At 43.9% G+C, this 21,168-nt stretch overlaps 1 protein-coding gene across 1 annotated transcript in view; it reads right to left on the bottom strand.

The window, feature by feature from the left end:
- The window catches only part of ELP1 (elongator acetyltransferase complex subunit 1), a 32,469-nt gene continuing 11,301 nt past the window's right edge, over window positions 1–21,168 (bottom strand). The window contains exons 13-36 of the mRNA XM_066181475.1: window positions 20,808–20,990; window positions 19,872–19,978; window positions 19,257–19,360; window positions 18,370–18,423; window positions 18,167–18,272; window positions 17,376–17,491; window positions 16,589–16,662; window positions 15,912–15,990; window positions 15,569–15,648; window positions 14,585–14,725; window positions 13,442–13,527; window positions 12,221–12,369; window positions 11,250–11,373; window positions 10,728–10,825; window positions 9,403–9,604; window positions 8,384–8,445; window positions 7,794–7,856; window positions 7,617–7,677; window positions 6,946–7,059; window positions 6,193–6,304; window positions 4,923–5,050; window positions 4,371–4,525; window positions 3,306–3,384; window positions 1–2,335 (exon numbers count right to left, since the gene is read on the bottom strand). Coding sequence (XP_066037572.1) covers window positions 2,268–2,335; window positions 3,306–3,384; window positions 4,371–4,525; window positions 4,923–5,050; window positions 6,193–6,304; window positions 6,946–7,059; window positions 7,617–7,677; window positions 7,794–7,856; window positions 8,384–8,445; window positions 9,403–9,604; window positions 10,728–10,825; window positions 11,250–11,373; window positions 12,221–12,369; window positions 13,442–13,527; window positions 14,585–14,725; window positions 15,569–15,648; window positions 15,912–15,990; window positions 16,589–16,662; window positions 17,376–17,491; window positions 18,167–18,272; window positions 18,370–18,423; window positions 19,257–19,360; window positions 19,872–19,978; window positions 20,808–20,990 — 2,545 coding nt within the window. The 3' untranslated portion in view covers window positions 1–2,267. The remainder of the gene's footprint in view (window positions 2,336–3,305; window positions 3,385–4,370; window positions 4,526–4,922; window positions 5,051–6,192; window positions 6,305–6,945; window positions 7,060–7,616; window positions 7,678–7,793; window positions 7,857–8,383; window positions 8,446–9,402; window positions 9,605–10,727; window positions 10,826–11,249; window positions 11,374–12,220; window positions 12,370–13,441; window positions 13,528–14,584; window positions 14,726–15,568; window positions 15,649–15,911; window positions 15,991–16,588; window positions 16,663–17,375; window positions 17,492–18,166; window positions 18,273–18,369; window positions 18,424–19,256; window positions 19,361–19,871; window positions 19,979–20,807; window positions 20,991–21,168) is intronic.

Raw genomic sequence — 21,168 nt, 5'->3', positions numbered from 1 at the left:
TGGATTTCCTTTCTTTTAATGAAGCTAATCAGCAGACAGGTGAGAAATAGCTAACAAGAGAAAGAGGTTTCCATACAGCTGCATTTGCTGAGAGGTTGAGACATTTTTATAGTTAACTCCATTTTTCTGCATTAATGGCTTACTTCCATTCCTGGTAACTCTGTAGGAGCCTCCACAGAATTTGTAAGAGCGAATTCAATGTGTCTGTAATGACAGTAACTAAAGCAGAGTACATTTCAAGATTACATGCATCACCAAGAAGGCAAAAAAACATGCCAGCAGAAATCAAGAGAAAGCTCACTCCTAGCTGCTGCTGAGAAGAAACTAAGGTTCAGCAGAAGCAGTTGCTGAAGCAGAACATCCCCCCTCAAGGCTCACCAACTCTAGGTGCTGCTCCCAGCTCTACTGCTCCTTACTCCAAGTTCACTCAGGAGGGAAGGGTGTAGGGGAAGACAGTAGAAATTCAGTGATGAATGATTTAGAAGACTGATCTTTCACTTGGATGGCATATTTAAAGGGCTTTTGCCTTGATGGGAGCACAAGAAAGCACACCTAAGCCAAAATGGTCTTTGGCTTTCACCATCACCATGGTGGAAAACCAAAAGAAATCATACACGTACTTAGACACAAGCATGAATCCTCAGTAAGCCAGTGGCAATTTTACCTTTTCTTGTGTTCTCTTTCTAGACAATCGATTAGGTTGTGCAAGACCTCAGCATTTCCTGGCATCAGATTTAGGAATGTCAGGAATTATTGGTGTCAGTGTCACATTTCAGTTGCAGGGCCAGAGTGCTCTGCAGAGGAGCACAAACTCCCTCATCAGCTCTTCCTCCAGATGTGGTAGATGGCTTCTGTATTTCACCATGGACTGTGCTCTGCTACCATTTTGAAGACTCAGATCCTGTGAAACAGTCTTGCCCTGTAAAATCTTTCATGTGTTTTGCCATCTCAAAAGGCTTTATTTACTCTTGGAGAATCTCTTTCCAGTGTAGTCACAAAATCTGACAAACTTAAGTCATCCCCACACAACCCAGAACAGACCATGAAACTCAAAACAACTGGAAATGAGATGTGCTCCAATGCTTCACACTGGCAAAAGACTTTTACCACTGCCCTTCAGCAAGCCCAAGACAGTACAACATACGGTGCAAGACCAAATGGCCACCCCCATCTGATGGAGTTCTTGCCACACAAAAACAGTGACCTGCAGTACTGGACATGCTCATGTTAAGCAGTCAGAATACAGCTCACTCCTGTGCCTCCAACAACAAACACCCCCAACAGACAGTAAAGCACCTTCTTTGTGCAGTGTTTTTTTGCAGCATGCAACTGAAATGGCCTGAACACTGCAGCTGCCAGGTCAAAACTAACCAAGAAGGGGACGCTACCACTGAAAGGGTTTCCAGCCTTGTCTCCTTCCTCTGCTCCCAGAACTGCTGCTGTTACTTCTCACATCAGGTTGCAGAAGTATTCTGGGGTAAAACCTAATTCTCAACACAAGACCAGTTTCCAGATGACAGAGTTCTGCAATAGTGCACAGCATTATCAGGGTACAGCTGCTGATCTGTCAGTGCCATAATGCAGCATTAGTCTATCTTCTTTGATCTAAGATAATCAGGGTAGTATTACCCAGCAGAGCATGACACTGACACCTCCGCCCTGCTTTTGTTCCTGTTTTCCTCTGTCCAAGACCTCCCTCCTGTGAATGGGCTCAGTTTCAAAACAGCAATGGCTGTTGGCACTGCAGGATTCACTCTGATGTAACAAAGCACTGATGAAAGTCTGGTATCAGCAACACCCAGATTCAGCAGAGAAAACACAAAATTCATTTAGCAACTACAGCAATTTGCTATTGGTACAGTCTTACAGGAGAACTCTCTAAAGCAGGCTGTGCTTAAAATGTGGCCTGTCATCATGGCAGGTATTAACTTTGGGAGGGAGGGATGGCAGAGAAGATAACCCATCCAATACTGGAGGGATTACTTCATCCAGAAAAGGGGAACAGTGGTAGGAGCTTGCAGAGCTGCACATCCTTTTGCTCTCCAGCCTCACAAGCCACCTCTGCAGTGGATGTGAGTGACTGTGTCCGTAAGTGTGACACCATATGGGTCACAGTCACAGCTGCATCAGGTGGAAGGACCCTTCACTTGCACAGCCCTAAGAACAGTGTATCAGAAACACCAGAACAGCAACAGCTTCTGCAAAGATATAATGAAATTATATGAGAAGTTAGAGTTCAGAGTCCACAGGGATTCCTTGGCTTCTGGCTACTGGAGAAGATGCAGTTTCCACTGTAGATTTTTATTTAGTTTTGGTGGAGCCAGTACTTCTGGATCTGAAAGGCAAATGGAACAAGTGTCAGAACAGGGGGTAACAGCAATATAGTTTTTTCAAGAGCTGTCGACTACTTTGTTCACTTTTCTTACATCAAACAATACTGAGAAATCTCTTGACATCTGTAATTTCCCTGTAGTGACTGATCATCAGTCTGCACAGGACAGCGTCTTCAGAACACCTGCTTTCACCAGGAAACCTCTAAGCACACCAAGTCCCCTCTCAATATTAAAGTGTTACTGTTCAGAACGAGGAGGCACAGGCACAAAGCCACAGCCATTAGTGGCACAAAGCAAAACTCCATTCATTCACCTGTCACTGGCCCATCATGCACCACAGTGAGCTGGCTTCTTTTGGAGTGAATAATAGGCACAAGGCTTTTTCTGAAGCCAGCCTTGGAAAGTGTCAATAGACAGGTTGCATCTATAGATTCAATAGAGGACTAGCAGGGAAATTTCAGGACTAGCAGGGAAAGAGGATGTAGGACTAGGGAGGAAAGGGAAGACTGGGGAGTTGGGACCCTAATTTTGTATTCACTGCAAGGACTTTGACTTGGCAAAGTGACACGACAGATTGTATCCTGGTGTGGTCAAGAGCCGGGCCTGACTGCCAAAGCCAGAGAGAAAAATTCAGCAAGTAACTTACATGAAGAATTATCTAACACATTCCTTAAGAAACCAGATTTTCAATTCCCTCACAACAGACTGACATTGCACACACAGGAACCCAGGAGCAGCTGAGGTATTTTAGTACAAGAGACATTTTTAAACTGAGACAGTTTTACACACAAATTCAGAGCAAAATAAATTTAGTTAAGAAAGTTGCTCACTTGCCACAAGGCAGCGTGGTACACCATAAAGAAAAGCAAGGAACCACCACAGCTGAGTACCTGGCAGGTAGCAGTACTTGGAGAGTCTCCAAACCCACTAACTTTCCTGACATTTCACACTCAACTCAGAGCCTCAACTAACCTTGTACAACAGGAGGCATCATCCTCTTTTGCTGATAGGCAGCCATAATGCTATTAGCTGTTGAATTGGGTCCCAAGACCTGTAAGAAGAAATAGCCATATTCCAACCTAAACAAAGCAAGGCACAAGCAGGAATACTCTCAAAGGAAACTCTGCTATTATTGTCCAAAACCGGGAGACCTCACAGTACAAAGTGAACAGGATCAAAGTGTAATCAGCATGGTCAAAGCCCAGTGATGTCTCAGGAAAGTTAACACAGAGGCAGAGAGAATGGCTTTCACATAGCTTTTCAGGATACAGAACTCTTATCCCAGCACTTACTTCTTCACAGCACCCTAAATGTCATGGTTCAGCAGGACTGATTTCATTACAGCTCCATCAATATTTAAAGTTCATCTGGGAGTCTCTGTTCCCGGTCAGAACAATTTTAATCTGTCTTTAAGAGTCCTGCTAATCAGCAGTTAGGAAGAAGATACTGGGGAACATCTTGTGTTCATCATAAATGCTCAGAAACCACTTATTAGAAATAAAGACTTTTTTACTCTGGAAAATAATCCTTATTTTGCATTAAGCTGAATCTCAGAAGCCTGACATAATCTTTCTTTTTTAAATTTACTCCTTATGATATATGGTTCAGACTAAATTAACCAATCCAGTAGCTTTTTACTTCACAGGATCAGGCTGGGCAACAACTGCTCTAGTACACTGCTACCATTAGGCCTAGAAAAGAAGGGAGTGTTCCCATATTCTACAAATTGCTTCAGATGGAGCTTACAAAAGCAAGTCACCACTGGGATGAGGCAACACAAGCCTCAGAAGACCTCATCACATCCAATGTGGCATCATCCAGTGCAGGAAACATAGTAGGCTATACATGTTGTACCTATCTAGAGTGTACTGACTCAGCAACACCCGCCCAGAGTGTCTACTGACCCTCTAACAGCAAAAAACGCCAGATTTTGAAAGTCATGGAAGGATTCCATGCTCTTTCCTGGAGACTGCAAAATACTGCTAAACACTTGATACTGCCCAGTGAGTGTGATAGGTATTGTAGATGGGCACAGACCAGGCTGACAGAGCTCTGATGCAGGTCTGGAGTCCAGATTTCTCGGATTGAGTTCTCCATCAACTGCAAAACCTCTTCCAGAACTTGCTGCAGTGCCCCAGCTTGCTCATCATAACCGAAGAGCACAAGCTGTTTCAGAAGGATGTGTATCTCTCCTGCAGGAGGAAACAGAAGCAATGAATAGCAATCAACACAGGTATACTAAATGAACAGCTGCATTTCTTTGCTATCAGCACACAGGAAGGAGAGGAGACACTCAGAACTCGTTCCGTTCCGACTGAGCCCCTACAGTGTCCGAGAACAAAAAGAAGACAAATCTGCAGTGGCACTGAGAAGGCTTCTTTTTTCTGCTCCCAACTTCAAATGCAGAGAGCTCAAGTTATTCTGAGCACAAAAGGCAGATTAACTAAACCAAGGTCCAACACAGATGGCTATATGGACCAGGCAGGTTTTCTCCCCAGCATACACAGTAAGAACAAGAGGGGGCACACTACCTTAGCTGTCCTCATCCTCACAAGCTGCAGCATGGATTAAGATCACCCACTGTCCTACCTTTCATAGCCTCCACAGCACGAACACTCTCTCCCAGGGCTTCCAGAAGGGCAATATCCTCAAAAGGACTCCCCTCCTTCAGGCTGTATCTCCTACGCTCCGCCTTGCGTCGGTTCTTTGAAGATCGCCTGCAAAGAGCATGTTCAGTTGCAGTGTGCACAACAGGATTAGCTGTTAGCAGGGTTAAGTCTGAATGAACATCAACATTGTGCATGAAACTTGTCACTCAAGTCCTTGCTTTCTCCAGTGACAGAGAACTGTGTGTAACCTTAAGTGCTGTGACAGTTTTCAGTGCTACTCAACCAATATTCTTAGTGGTCTGAAACACAAAACAGGAGTCAGGCTGTTTCTCTGCTCCAAAAAGGACTGCTCCATGTTCCAGCAAGGTTAAAGCATGTCTACAACACAAAGCAGGAGCTGCTCCAAGAACAAAGCAGTACTCACTATCAGGCAAAGCTGAAGTCCACTTAAAACACTGGTGGCCAGGGTATGTGCTTGACTGTGAACATTTTAATTTCTGCCATCTCCAGAGCCTGCCCAGCTCTTACCCACGATCACAGGAAAGCAACTTCTTTCATAGACCAGACCTACTTGCATAATGTTCCCAAGTGATCTGCACACTCTGACACTGAATACTAAGGCTGCATTCTCCTTCTGTTGACATCTGGTCCACAAAAAAAAAGAAAAAGTGTCTAAAAAGCCCACATTTTTCCTACCACTGTATTCTTCCACAATTCAGCCAGGGAATTCAGAAGTCGTCCCACAGATTACACCTGCCTGTTACACACCCCAACCCACACTGCAGCTCATATTATTGAGAGCACTCAAAAACAATGCACACAACCACTGTGGGAAGACATTGGTATGAGTTTTAGTAGCAACTCCCACAGACCAATCACAAAACTGGGCCAAAGAACACAAGACATGCGCACAAGCTGGTAATGTTTGAGAGGCTCTGCCTGTATTCTGTGTCTAGCTTTCTACAGCCAGCTATTCTGACCACATGCCCAACACCCAGGGAGCCAGAACCCACCCAGAGCCTGTATTCTCAGCTCCTCTGCCAGGCATCCAGTTCCTGTTGCACTAGTAGCTTCTGGCTTTTTCTGCTCTTTCCCTTCCAGTGAGTGTTAAAGTAACAATGAAATGCCTGTAATTAAAGCAGCTCCAAGGCACCATAGCTGCAAGGAGGAGCATGTCAAGCATGAGCAAGCTAAGCTCCTGAATGCTGATGCCAGAACAGTCACTACGTGATTTGAAGGCAGATACCTACGCTGATATTCTTGAATTGCTGTGTGAGTATTTGCTGTTCACATCACTGGCTGTCACAACACTGCTGGTTTCAGAGAAAAGCTCCAATTCTGGGCAATTTGGCACTTCATAATCTGCAAAACATGGTAACAACTGTGACAGTATGGAAAAAGGTCAGAATTATTTCAAGCTTTCTGACTGATCTGTGTAGCTTGCTGGGGAGATTCACTCTACCTGCTGGTGTACCTGATGGCTCCCCACTGCGCCAGCACACAAGAGAAACCAGTAATTGTGAGAACAACCCTGGTCCTCTGCCCTGCTGGGGATCCTGATATTGAACAGCACAATCAGAGGGATGACTATCTCAGTACAGCGGATGTGGACTAGGACACAGCATTCTGCTTTCAGAGAAATTCCCTGAGCCTGTGTGAGCTGGCAGGTGAATAAGTCTATAAGTACCTTCCACAAAGGACATGCTGAGCAGTGTCTCACCCAGCCAGGATGGTACTGTGGAGACAATGCCATGTCATTTTGAAGAGCTTTCAGGTGCATTTTCTTTGTGCAAAAGCTGTGACCCAAGAAAGAGCTGAAAGTACAGTGTAATCACACTCCAAGTACGGAGTGAGGAGGGGTTGAGAAGGGTGCTGTTTTACTGCTGTACATGCCATTAAAGCTAAAGGAGAGCACAGTTCCATCAGAGCGAACAGCAACCACAAACAAACACATGATCCCAGTTTCTTATGCAGGAGAAAGCCATATGCACTTCCATACTAACCCTGTGGGTTCTCACAGGCCTTCTCCTTCAGCTCTCGCACCACTTGCAGGCGACTCTTATGGTGAAGAAATGCTGTTTTCTGGGAATCTAGGAAGATCAGCTGACTTTTCTGAGCTGATCATTAAGAAAATCAAAACATAAACATTTGTGCCAGAGAAACAAAAAGCATTTTTTACACAAGCACAGTCTTTCAACAAGCTCAGAAAAAAATCCTGCAACTCATAAAGCATGAATAGGAAGAACAAGGAATAGTAACAAAATATTCTTTCTATGTGGAAGGGAGAGTAAAGCTATCAAATAATGTTTTATTCCAAAAACTACTCATCAAAGTTTTCAGGACAGATTGCCATTTTCCTGGTCCAGAGCTTTGCTGCCACATGTGCTCTGGAACAAGGACTGCCCTGCTTCTTCATGGACATGCAGACACAGACCCCTCAGCTTCTGACTGTGAGGTCTGGAAAAACTCCATAGGAGCCTGACTAAGCTAAAAAGATCCCATGATACTGCAGGGCTTCAGGAAGCACTGAGGAGAGCCAAGTGCAGCTAACTGATCAGCATCAATTAGATGGAAGCGAAGTATCCTTTCATAAACCTTCCAGAACTAGAATGCTGTGATTTCCCATAGACCCAGCAAAGATCTTTTTTAGCCTCAGCCTCTTGCACAGACTCACCTTCCAAAATAGCAGGTTTCAACTTGGTCTCCAAGATATCCAGTCTACCATACTTGTGAATCTGGATCAGGGAAAAAAGAGAAGCTACCCTTTAAGGATCTTACCCAGATCACATCCCTGGTTTTACACTTTGAGGATGTACTTCCACTTCTGTTCTTTTGGTTTGAAATGTCTTACCAGTCTCAAAGCTTCTTCCCAAAGAGCCCCTTCTAAGAGCAGAAGAACAGCCTCCTCATAGTCCTAGAAGGAAAGAGCAACCATGGGCTGTTGCTGATGTTTGTAATACATTTTCAGGTAGAAGCTATTCAGATGGGTATTTCTATGCAGCAGTATCCCAGCCAAGAGGAAAATACTAGTATGCCAGCTACTTTGAGGTGTTGACATAAAAACCCAAACAAGCAAACAAAAACCACAAACCAAGTCAGCAAAACTATGTTACTTCACCCACACTAAGGGGAAAATCCCTCTGAAACTCTGTCTTCCTTATTCCAGCCCTCATGTTTCAGCTCTCTGAGACAAAAGGTTTTCATACCAAAGTGACTTCACGAGTGGAAAAACTCAGGGACACAGGATTTATCCCTACCCTGCTCACAGCATCACCCAGGCCTGCTCTGCCCTTCCCAAGGGGGCCCATGGCACAGACTGTTTTGCTGTCAGCATGCACAGAGTCACATGTGGTGCAGGAGAACAGAGAAAACACGGATGGTGCATTTGACTGACAGATACTGGGCATTACTGGGACACAGGCAGGAGGGTGATTACATTACCCGAGTGTACTGCTCCAGGAGTATGGCAGCCTCTGCATACTTTCTCTGTTCAACTAGTTTTCCTACAAGAAAAAGTGGAGTTTCAGCTTTTCAGAAACAGCTGGATTTTCTGCCAGAAAACTATGAAGTAGAGGAAAATCCCACTCACTCAGATACTTGCTATCTGCTCACACATGTATTCAATTGCTAAATTACACCTGTAATTTAAAAAGGGCACTATAAAGGCGTGAAGGATTTAAATCACATTAAGTGACGGAAAAAGCAAACACTGAAGTATCCAACTCCAGAAGACTAGACTCTCAGAAGCCATATTCCTGCTGTGTTAAGTGTCCCTTCATAAACTCTGCCTCTGAGTAAGGCTGAACTCATGAATTCAGGATGATGCTCCATTCTTTTGCTGAAATAGGTGAAATTTCTCTTGCTGAAATATACACCACGTCCACAACACACTTCATGTCTGACATGTGTTAGTGAGCACAAATTTTCTGACCAGCTACCTTCTTCTCCTTAGAACAACACACAGCTTTATGTACCAGCTGGTCCTGGCTGCTAGCTGGCTTCAAGGAGAAAACAAGATGCAGCTCCAAATTATCCAACAGCCTTTGAAGTCAGTGAATAGGCACAGCACTTGCACCAGTTAATACCTAGAGGCCTCAGTAATGTCGGACACTTCAGTGTATGTCCATTCCTTGAGGTTAATTAATGAGGCAACTTGGAAGAGCAGTCTGGCAACCAGCTGCAAGGGAACAATGCAAGAAGCAGTCAGCACTGAACAGCCAAGGCCACAGTTTGCTTGGCAGCTCCTGGGTTGTCTATCAGTTCACCTTCAACATCTTTTGGTTCCTTTGAGAAACAAAGGTCATGTGCAAATGCACAAACCCTTGGGGAAACATGGGATCTTCTCATTTAAGAAAAGCACTGCTGAATACTGAGGTTTTCATTGAATTCTAGGAAAAATTGAAGTGAACTATAAATAACAGCAGCCACTTCTGCTCTGCACATTTCTTTTCAAGGCCTACCTGCCATACTCCATGCCAGGCTGGACAGCTTATCCTTTGTGTAACCAAGCCGTGATGCCATGCACAGGGCTTGCTGCCAGCTGCCACTGCTCTGAAAAGCATCAAGTGCTTTTGCAAAGATGCCAGCACGAGCAAATATCAATGCAGCCTGTTCATACAGCTGCTTCTGAATCAAGTACTCCCCATATGCATCACTGATATCCTGAAAGAAAGGGACCAAAAAAAAAAAAGAAAAAAAAAAGATTAGTAAGGGAGCTGCAGTCCTCCATTAGTAAAAATTAAGGGCTCATCAACAAAAGCCTCTTACCCAGCTTCTCCAAAGAGTTTTTAGGCATGAAGTTTCTACCCATTTCAACCCATATCAAGCCAAGGGCTGATGACCAACACTTCACAGAGCTACATCAAGTGAGGTACCTGACTATCCAAACCAAATGCTGGGTAAACCAGATACCGCAGGAAACCAGACCTTTCCTCTCCACCCACATGAGTAGTTTTTGCTCAAATGTCTCTCTGAACCAACCTACTTTAGGAAACAAACACTGGCACAAGGGAACACGCATGCCATGTAACTCTACAGGCACAGGCTACTCAAAGCTTACTATCTCCCTGAAGAAGGGGCAAGTGGATTTGACTGGAAGGATCCAGGGGGAATAACAAAATACTTCCAATGAGTCACTCAGAAACAGACCTCCACCACGAGTAAAGACTCCTTTCTGCTTTCACTGTTCCAAATAGACCAATTTTCTCTACTTCCCCTCTTACTCAACTCTTCCTTGTACAAAGGCTTGTGTGTTGTGTATTTACAGTATCTACATTAGATTATATTATATGCACTTACATTTTATCTCAGCCTTGGACAAGCTAAAGTTCTTCAGTAACACTGAACCAGTAAGGGACACTATGTACTAGAAAACAGCACATCTAGAAGTGTCCAAGTTCTCCAGTGCTTTTCAGAATAGTTTAACGAATTGTCCCCACACGATCTGTAAGCCACAAAGGGGTCAAAATGGGAAGAAGTCTTCCTGAGGTTATGGGAGTTATTCAGCAAGATCGTGCAGCAGAAGAAACAGAACGTCCAGGTGCTGAGTCACAGGATCAAAGGAATACCAACCATCGATGACCAGGTCCCACAGGCTTAGTGCTGAGAGTCATTCCAGCTGTTGTCTCAGAAGGTCTCAGACAACATTGGAATACCAATGACCTACAGAACCTGAACACAAACAGCTGTGGTATCATTCCTGCCCTCAAGCAAGTGGCTGAGGAGACCCAAACACATGCATAAGGGAATATAAAGCTTTGACACTGCACTGTCACGAGTTACGCACCTTGTACTCCTGAGCGCTAGAAGGGTACAGCTTCAAGGCCTCAGAATACAGATTCTGATCCTTCACCAAGTTCAGAAATTCAGAAAAGTGTCCAGGACCTGCAGAAATAATTTACTTTTTGTAAAAATAAAAGAGAAAGTACATGGCCCCCCCAGCTCCCAGGGAGTCTGGTTTCACAACGTGAAGAAGCAACTAAAGGTGCTGAGGTGGAAAAGCACCCACTCTACTACTGTAAAATCAAGGTGTTCGCTTCCTTGAGGTTTTGCCAGCAATGTTAACCAGACACAATTCACTTGAACAGGAACAACACAAGACTTCACCTGCTTCATGACCACAGAGGAATAAACTTTTTTTTCTTCCTGCACCAAGCTACACTACAAAACGCAAGTAGTAGTAGTTCACCACGCATTACCAGACAGGAAGATGATCTTGTGCAATCCTTCTCTTTCTTTAGCTATTTCCCTGCAAAGGCTCTCCAAAATGGAAATGTTACACTGCAGAAATCCTCCTTAGGACACCTACCACATTTGCTGAGGTGGCCAAGAGCTTTTGTGTATCTTTTCAAGTGTCTGTCTATGGTGTATCGCTGATAATTGGTTTCCATTTTCTGCAGGGTATTTAAGAAGGGCAAGTATTCTTTTGGGTCCTGCAAAGAACAATAAAAACTGCAGTTGAGCTAATCTGCTAAAATCCTTATTTGTCCCCATCTTCATCAACAGACAGTCCCATATTTGAAAATATATCATAATACACTAGAAACGTCTCTTTTTTCCCCCAAACGTAAGCCATCCTAAAGAATCAATTTGTTCATATACTCTTGCCAGAAATTACTAACTTGAATTACCAGGCTCCCACATGGACTTCAGCAGTATCTAAAGGCTGGCAGCATTTAAAATTCAAGCCTATGTGTCGTATCAAATATTGTTTTCTATTATCTATGATTATGTATAAATTTGCAGCCATAAAGTTGATCAACTTCTCCACACCAAAGGTCATAAAACCTGTTAATATTAATACGGTGTTCTAACTGATGGGCAGCAGAATTTGCTGTAACAATAGGAAACTCTAAAGATGCAGACGGGCATTTCAGTTCAGAGATTTCACATTAAACACACATGAAGACACATGCTATTATCATGGGAACCACTAAATAAGCAAGAATCAAGAGTACAGAACTGAGAATGGAAGACATGGAGTCACAAAGCTTCATATACCAATCTCTCCCTTCCCCAGAGCCACTTTGCCCTGCTGCTCTAGAAGAGTACTGTTTCATCTTGAACACAAATAAATTTCTAAAGCTGTGCTCAAGAAGTACCAAAGGATGCAGAGACACGACACTTTCCCAGCATCATCCCAAGCACACATAGAGCAACTGGAATCCTGCCTGGGTAGAGAGCCATTACTAAGAAAACACACGGGCTGATCTGCAAACTACAAAGAACCTTTGAGAAAGTAGAAAAATAAGTTCCTTAGCAGGAACTGTAGGCCAAGACCTTTTGAGACTTTTCTGCCACCATGACAACTAAATCGAAGTCGTATGTCCCCAAGGAATAATCATACAATTCATTGACATCCACAAGGAAAAGCAGGTACTTCAGTGCTTCTTCTGCACTCACAGCTTGGACTTCTGGCGTAATGCGTTCTGCAACAAGGTAAAGTAACATATGACCTGTTACACCAACAGCAGTGGAACCCCGCTGTGAGGAAAGGATGAGCATCAAGCACAACCTTGACATCAGAGAGGGACCATCAGACTAACCGCTTGTTCTGTTAGTTGTTCTGCAGAAGGGTTACTTTGCCTTTACTGGGCAACTTCAAGGACCATCCCAAGCATAGCACTGAACGTGCAACTGTGATGAGCTTGATGCATCAGCACAGAATAAAGGCAAAGTCTGCTAGTTCGAGATACCAGAATCCAGAATAGGAACTTCCATGTTGGGAGAACTAGAGTTCCAACTGGAAAGTGAAAACAGGTCCAACTCTGGGGTATCTGCAAGCAAACCTAGGTAAAAGGGTGAGCTGAGGGCATGTACAGCAGCTATCTTAGGTGACATGCTGCTGTACCTAACCACACCGATGGTTTCAAATACATTTCATTTCATGTTTTTGGCTTGCTGCATAAATAGTCATGTTAAAATAATGTTTTTGGTGAACCATGAACCATGCTAATGATCAAAGTGTTGAGGAACAATTCAGTGCAGTATCTCAAGGTGTAGCTGCACTGGGAGCTGCAGGTTGAGCTCTGGGTGATGAGAGCTCCGGTATGAACTTGCATAACAAAGGGGACAGAGACCTGTGAGACACTGAGACACAGCAGAGCTGAATACCTCCAGATTTTTGCAGGGATAGGCTGTGAAGGTATTAAAGTTCTCACAGGACCAGGGTCCCTCCTCAGAGGCACCAGCTGGAGCTGCTATTTTGTTACTTAGTTATTGCACTGAGACTAAATTATTTTGAGGATCAGGATGTCTGAGACTCAGCTATGGGAAATCTGAGGTTAAACTGGTAAGGAATCCTGGTTTGACTGTGGGGGGCATAGCTGTGGGGGGTGGTCCCAGCTCAGGTGGTGCAAACGTGACTGCCAGTGTGGCTCCTGGATGGTCAGATGGGGAAGTTTCCTCCTTAACAGTTTTGGTTGGACAGTGAAGTTTCTTTAACACAAACATCCTGCAAACCACCCATTTTCAAAACTTTTGAGGTTCCTGATACAAAACCTCGAAGATGATGAACCTTCTGGAGAGCAGCTTCTAGTTCTGGAGGACTTTTCTTTACATGTGCTGTCAGGATTGATAGACAGTACCTGAAGAAAAGAAAAGTAGTGAATGAAAAAGTGAGAAGGCAAAAACACAACTTACTTCTTTTTTTGCACAGTTTGTGCAAGTTCTAGTTTACATCTTAGTAAAAAAAATAACAATGCAATTGTTCAGGCACTTTGATCCTCCTAGAGGAAGGCATCAAACACGGGAAAAGAACTGAATATACCAGAAAGGTTCAACTACTCAGCATGTCCTCCCAAACATGTCACAAAGCTGAAAGGTGTGTTTTGAGTAGAATGAGCTTCCTTACATGCCAGCAGCATGAAAAAGAGGACATCCCTCTCTCTAAAAGTTCAGATAGCTGGACACAGTTTTCCAAATGAACTCCGGCACGAAAATAGTCTTTTTTATAGAAGGAAAGCTTTATAGGGTGTTTTTATACTTCCACACATCTCACATATACTATTTCAAAAGCGCTTTGCTAGCCAAGCATATGCTTTATTTTCTGAAAAAGTTTGCTGGGAAGTGTGTGAATTCTCAGGGCTTAGCAGCTACCCACCACCTGTTCCTCCTCTCTCCGTAACACTAAGCTGCCAATAGTTCAGCACCATTTCAGCAGGCACTCAGCTTTTATCTTTGTCTGGTGTTGATTCATCTAAGGAGGATGGTTACCAAAAAGGTAATTAATCAGGAACATGGAGCTAATAATTTACAAAGTAAATCAGTGTCAAATAGAACAGCTGGTATCTTTACAAAGGGCCAGCTGCTTCAAACAGTCAGCAACTCACCAAGATGAAAACCTTGCTCATGTCTCCAATCCTACACAGATGGATCCTAAATTGAGTGTATCTCCTAAACCTTCATAAGCATCCTGCATATTTTATTTCAATTCTAGTAAAATGTTGGTATGCTATCTGTGGAATTATTAGGGTAGGATCCTCAGCAGAAGCAAGGCATGGTATAGTTAATTTTGTGGAGCACAAGCTCACCTCAGAGAACCTAGGGTCAAGAACCTGATGTCAAGGACAGCTTTGCTTCCTGATAATCACTCACTAGAAATCTCTCTAATGGTTCCTTCACCTACAGTAAAAAAGTGCTCACTTTTGAGGGTTAATGTGTTCCATGGCAACTCTCATCACATCACATATGAGGTTTACTTTTTTCTGATCAGGATGCTGGCGTGGCTGACTGTTACTGCTGGCATTCAGAGACGGGTACATACTCTTTGTGAAATCTTCTTCTCTAGATAAAAACAGGTAATGGGAATAAGAGCACTATCCACCACATAGTCCAGAACGAAGATAATAAGGTTAAGGAACTCAAATGCATGCAGAAAATAACTATTCATTAACTGCCACGTTAACAGGAAGCTCTCCAAAAATCTGTCAGTCCAAATTGATTGTCAGCCAAGAGAGGCATTAAAAAACCCCCTAAAACTGGTCAAACAACTACTTCAGTAGTACAAAAATATCAGAAGGCAAGATTTACAAGATACAGTAGTATTCTACTAAATCCACAATGGATTTATCCACTGAACAATTCAGAAAAATAAGCCATTTGCTACTATTTCTGGTCAGGTAAAAACTGAAAATCAAATGAAACACCTAAGTGATAGCACCCGTTCCTACACAATTATTGACTTCAGCAAGCTTGAGAAGTCCTGAAACTAGCATCACCATACAGCCTCATCACTGACCCTTTAACAAAGAAGTCAGGGGACTTGTTTGAGGATCCAAGCAAGTATCTTAGCCTCAGACTAGATATGCACTTCCATCTTGCTCCTCTTTACGAGGGAACAAAACTTTCACTGTTCTCCTTTACTGCTCTACAGCAACGCAGCAGAGAAGTCAAAGCACTTAGATAATATACTAATTACTTGCTGCAAAAATCTAATGGCTGCCTGCAAACTGGAATTCCCAACAAGAAACACTATCCCTGAAACTATTGAGCCTACTCAAGCCTTTATGACTCAACATGCCAGATTTCAGATTCTTTTCACCCACATTGAAGAGTTGCCAATATTTTGACACAATAATGTACCACCACTAATTACACACATTCTTCCCTATGCAGATTTATACTTACTTCAGTTCTGTGAAAAACAAGTTGATAGAGTTCACAGAATCTATTTGCCTGATAAAGGTTTCTGTGTTTTCCAGAAATACCTGAAATGAACAAGAGTATATATACACCGTTATTCTGAACACTAAGAACATGTACATCAAGTACAAGAATAAATTCACAGACCTTGTCTGAAAGTTCAAGATGAAGGAAATGCTAAATCAGATCTGTCTGTATGATGATGTTGCAGTGCAGAGCAGCCATCACTGCTGAAAGCAGAAATGACAGCACCACCTACACTTTTGAGCCCACTGTTCCAGGGTAGGTTAGTATGGCAAACAACATGAGAGAACTTGTGCAGACTTGCCTTGGGATTGTGGTCGTAGAGAAGATTGAGGTTGATTCGCAGCTTCCTCATACACTGAAAAGCTTCCCTGAACATAAGCCTGGAGGAATGAGTCAAGCGGGACAGTTTACATAGTGGACAAGACACAAATAAAGGCAACTGACTAGAGCTAAGCACAGAACCAGTGGGAAGAGAACAGGCTACACAATAAGCTATGTAGACAGCCTTCCAGGACACTGTGCAAGGTCAATAATGTTCATTGCTGACCCTTGCAATGGGACACACCAGCTTGCAAGGTTGAAGCAATACAGAACTTATATTATGTTCATCTTCATTAAAAGAGAGTGTTACATTTTTTATCAATTCCCCTTTCAGAAAATTTCAGCATAATGAATTCAGTAAAAAATGGAAAACAGCCAGCTTAATCCTGAAGTGATTGAGATGTCTGGAGAATGAAGCAGATGAAGATTTCTCCCACCCACGCAATTTCAGCACATGTAATAAGCCCTTGAGTGGCGAAGCAAGAATTATGTGGCACAGCTGACAGCTAGACTTTTAGGTGGTCCCCATAGAAACAGTTTCTTCCCTCTAACAAGGTCAATTCCTCTGAGTTTAACCTCCCTCTCTTTCCCAGGTCAGTCAGCCTCTCACAGCTCAGACTGGGGGAGGGAAAACAAGAATACACCAGTGCCATTTACCTGTCTAGCCACTTCTGAATCTGGGCAAGAACCAGAGCACGGTGGTGAATGGTCTCCAGATTTCCTCTTGGCATCTATAACATAAGATCCACACAATTACTTACGTGTAGTTACTCTGCCTACATTATGGGAAAAGTGAGGACTGGCCCATTTCTTAGCCCCGTCTGCTACTTGGAAGTGCATGGGCCTGTTTACTTACTTCAGAAGACATGCAATTTCAACCACTGTGGAAAAATACCTGAACATTCTCTCGGTTCAGCAACATTTCTTTCTCAGAAGGCTGGACTCTATCCAACCAGGTACAACCCAGAGCAATCTGATTAAGTTTTCATAACAGCCCTGCTCTGATAGGTGCCTCTCAAATTACATCCATCTCCATTCTGTGAATCTCTGGTGGTTCTGAAGAGTGAGTTTGGCAAAAAACTAAGTGCCAAGGCTAATGGAGGGTGGTTAGTAAGTACTAGGAAGTGAGTCTTGAGATTAATGGTGAGAAGCCACAATATGTAGCACTATACCACCCACAGCCATTAAGAACTTGATTAGTTCTTCACAGTTCTGCACACACCCATCTGCCTGAACCCCTACTGAACCTAACTCCCAAAGGCATGCTCAAAATCCCTCTGCATCCAGCCAGACAGCTGGAGATTTGTGAGGTGCTGTGCTTCAGCACTGTAGGGCACCAGTATTGCAGCACTGCACACAGTTTGCAGGTTGGCCAAGTGCCCACTGTGACAGGCCCCTGCACACCCTGATAGTACACGTCAGCAAACATGGGCAGAGCACTGACCTGCAGCACCACCTTTGTGTCCTGGGGAACAATGGTGACGATGCGTGAACCTCGTTCCACCTTGCGCAGGGTCTCACTGTTGGGTGCAGCAGCACTGCTCAGGCCAGCCTGCAGGGCTGAAGACAACAGTTTTCAGCACAAATGGCACATGAAGCACAGTGCCCCATTAAGGACCTCCTATGTTGTAGGAGCCAGGAAAAGGTTGTACTGGACAAACCAAGCCACCAATGCAACAGCTATCTTCAGTTATTCCTGACAGGATGGGAACTTGCTGAGTGCTACTCAGTGCTGTACAAAAAGCAGAGGTGTGTCCTCTGCACAACAGGATGACAAAGCTCAACAGACCAGATAAGAGTAGCACTGAAGGGTGTAAAGGATCAGTAAGTTGTCCTGCCTTTACCAAGGTCATCACACTTCTCATAGCCAGACACCACCAGAAACTCCTACAGTGATCCCCTCTCTACCACACACCCTCAAATAGCACACAGACGACTTCTTTTGGACATGGAGGTAAGAGGGAGAATGCAGGGCCAGGCTGTTGGAAACAGTGTTAAGGGTCGACTACAGCACAAATTTTCTTCCCTGTGAAAAGCACGTGATGCATATTCAGTAACCTGAGCTCCTTGCTCTCTGGTAGTTTTCTGAAAGCAGGTCTCTTACTCTCATCTCTTAAACACTTCCTTTGAGGAACCCAAATACAACAGGTTTGGACCTGAAAAATGGGGAGATATTGTGTTTCCAAGACAAATGCCACTAGTTATCAGGAGCAGGCAGCCAGTGCTGATATTTACCCTTCACTGATAAGTTGTTCAAGCAGAAGCACTGACAGGTGTGCGAGTTGGTTGTCACCAACAGAAACTCATTGTATGTTGTGAATGATGTGATGTTAGAAGCAACCTGTAAAATATGAAGTTTTATCACAATTTAGACCAGAATACGGAAGCTGCCTTTGGCAGAGGAAAAGGGGATGAAATGAGGGGCAAAAGAATTGTACCTCAATATCATTAACAAAAAACCGGCATCGATCTGTGAGGCCCAAGACCACCTCCTGTAATTAAAATAATGACAACTATGAGCTATCAGCATCACAACTTCCAGTCTTTCACAACACTGACAAGCACTGGAATGAAGTACCTTACAATTAGGTAATGAGTACCTCATGTGAATTACTTAGAGAAGCCAGACAGCAAGTCATCCAACCTCTCTTCCAGGAGGACTTAAACTTGAACATTTTTAAACAATGCTGGCTGAAAATCCAGCTTGGCCTACCCTGTAGGTAGGCTGTTTGCACATTCTCAAAATGGAAGCAGAAGCCATGCTAGAAGTCTAAGCTTTTCTATTCAGCAGCACTTGGTCTAGGATACCAGAGGAAAAGTACCACTTAAGAGCAGAGCAAAGTACCCTCCTACAGCTGGATGCACACGGAAGGAAGGAAACCGTGAAATACTACCAAAACAGCTAGTCATTCTTCAAGCTGTTGCAACTATCAAGAAACCATCTCCAATAGGAAAAACCAGTACCAGGAGATCTGCAGTAACTCAGTGCAGCCAGGTTCGCTAATAGGTTAAGTTCAAGTAAAACAAAGCAAAACAGTTCTTTCATAAAGAGTGTGGTAGTAACTGCTAGAAATTTCCAATCTGAATTTTCTTACTCTTTAATGAAATTATTCATTGTATTCATAGAATGGGGTGATTGGGTGTTAACTGCAATCCACCAGAAATGCTCTAGCAGGCAAGAGAAAACAAGCTCTCAGCTCTGCCAAGGGCCTTATGAAGAACATCATGGAGAAGTATCACTGGGCCCTGGGCTGAAGACCATGGTGTACTTTTGGCACAGAGAACAACTGAGTAGGGAATTTAATCTGCTTGCGGTCTCACTTACTTCACCACCAATCCTCGTGATGGAAGTCTGCACACAACGGTAGGGGAACTGAACAGCAGAGCTACTGCCACTCCGCCAGGGCTCAAGGACTGGAGAAGAAGCCTCTGAGGAGCAAAGAAGATCTAACTGTTTTCCAGACAATCAAAAATTCAGATATCAAAACCATATGACATGTATCTTAAGAAAACCAGAACTGGGAATAAGCTATGCTATCTGACAGAGGGGAGTAATGCTGGCACAGAAGACCAGGACGCAGCAGACAAGGAGGTGGTAACTTCCAGGGGCTCAGTAGTGCCTTTATTCTGCTGTGGCATGAGAGACAATATCTATGGATGTGGCAGTCAGTCAGCACTGAATGTTGTGTGTGTGCATATTTGTGTTAACATATGCATGTATATATATATTTAAAGTTACTTTTATAGGTAAAGGTAATTGAATTCTGACACAAATCACTAATTTCAGCCCATTTCTGGGAGCAGAGGAAATATAAAAGCAGCAACAACTACACAGCAAGAGTCACTCACGTCCCTGAAAGTCAAATCATCTCATTAAACTTTTTAAGAAATATCTAACAACTACACCTAAAAACAGGTACTTTAACAGGGCCCAGCTTACCCCACAAGTATTTTAGGATCTGTCTATCAGTCAGCTGCAGAGCTACAGTTTTGGTCACTGGGCTGCAGTACAGGCTCATCACTTCTCCATCTACAGGCACTGACAACCTGATGCAAGACAGAGGAAATACAAAATGTCAGTCACAGCAGATACACTTACAAGCCGATATCTTTTTCCTGCCTTTCTTGTAGCCAGACGAAATGACCTACATCTCCAGCATGAACATACTTTGATCATGTAAGGATCTTCTGCTGTCTTCTCACACCTGTCAGCTGACAGTGGCACCACAGAGGATAAGCAAGTCCGGCCAACAGGCATCTGCCTAACTGCGCTGGTCACTGTCTGTACTGCAGCACTCTGCAAACACACCCCTCTTTTTCTGTTCTATAGTTCACATGCAAATCATTCTGTCTTTGCTGGGTGAGTGCTGCAAAGAGCAGCTCTCTCGATCTCTTTGGGAACTGCATTTCTGTGCCCCAGGTGGCCTTCTTTTGTCTGGTTTTAGCTCAACTGGCCCCAAAAAGACCAGTAGGTCAGGAGGAGGAGAGGAGGAGGAGGAGGAGAAGAGCAGTTTCAATGGCTACTTGGCCCTCTTCTGGACCTTGACAATGGTGGGCAAAAAGTAGAATGGAGGAATTCAGTGTCACGTGCCATCCCCTCTCCCCCAAGGGTCTGTAATTCCACAGAACAGAACTATTCTGTACCGATACAGGCATGTTTAGCATGTACCCTTGCCACACTGGGTGTAGGTATTAGGACTACAGGTGAGTGCTGACCAGTGGGCAGCTTCATGAGCTGTTTAGCTCTCCAGCTGGAAGAGAGCCGAATTCCTTAACCTGTGGCTTCCAGGCTGCAGGTTTAATGAGACTTAATTCCTTCTAGGCACTCTGCAGAAGCATTCTCAGACTTCAGCCACAACTGACAGATCTCTAGTACCGTAAATTCAGGCACTCTTCTTCAGTTCCAGCCACATGAGGCACTGCAGTCAGATGGTGAAGGACAGACTGAGCAGCACGCTGACCTTGACCAACAACCAGGAAGCTGTCATCTGGCAGCCAGGTAAGAAATCGGAGCCCCAGAGGATTCATCACTTCATAGCTGCTGCTACTCACATCAACTCTGTCACAAAATAAGAGAGATCAGGACACAAACAGAACCTGATTTCAGTAGGTCACCTAACCAGAGAGGCAGAGGACTTCCTAAGGACAGCCTGGCAAATACACAGCATGGCTGGGAGGGCTCCAGTGCAGAAACACCGATACCCAAACCACAAATCCTGTCACAAGCTGAGCTGAAG

The sequence above is a fragment of the Chamaea fasciata genome, unplaced genomic scaffold (genome assembly GCF_029207755.1).
Source record: "Chamaea fasciata isolate MVZ Bird 193981 ecotype frontalis unplaced genomic scaffold, bChaFas1.0.hap1 SCAF_4, whole genome shotgun sequence".
NCBI lineage: Eukaryota > Metazoa > Chordata > Aves > Passeriformes > Sylviidae > Chamaea > Chamaea fasciata.
This window is presented reverse-complemented; position numbering and strand designations above follow the sequence as displayed.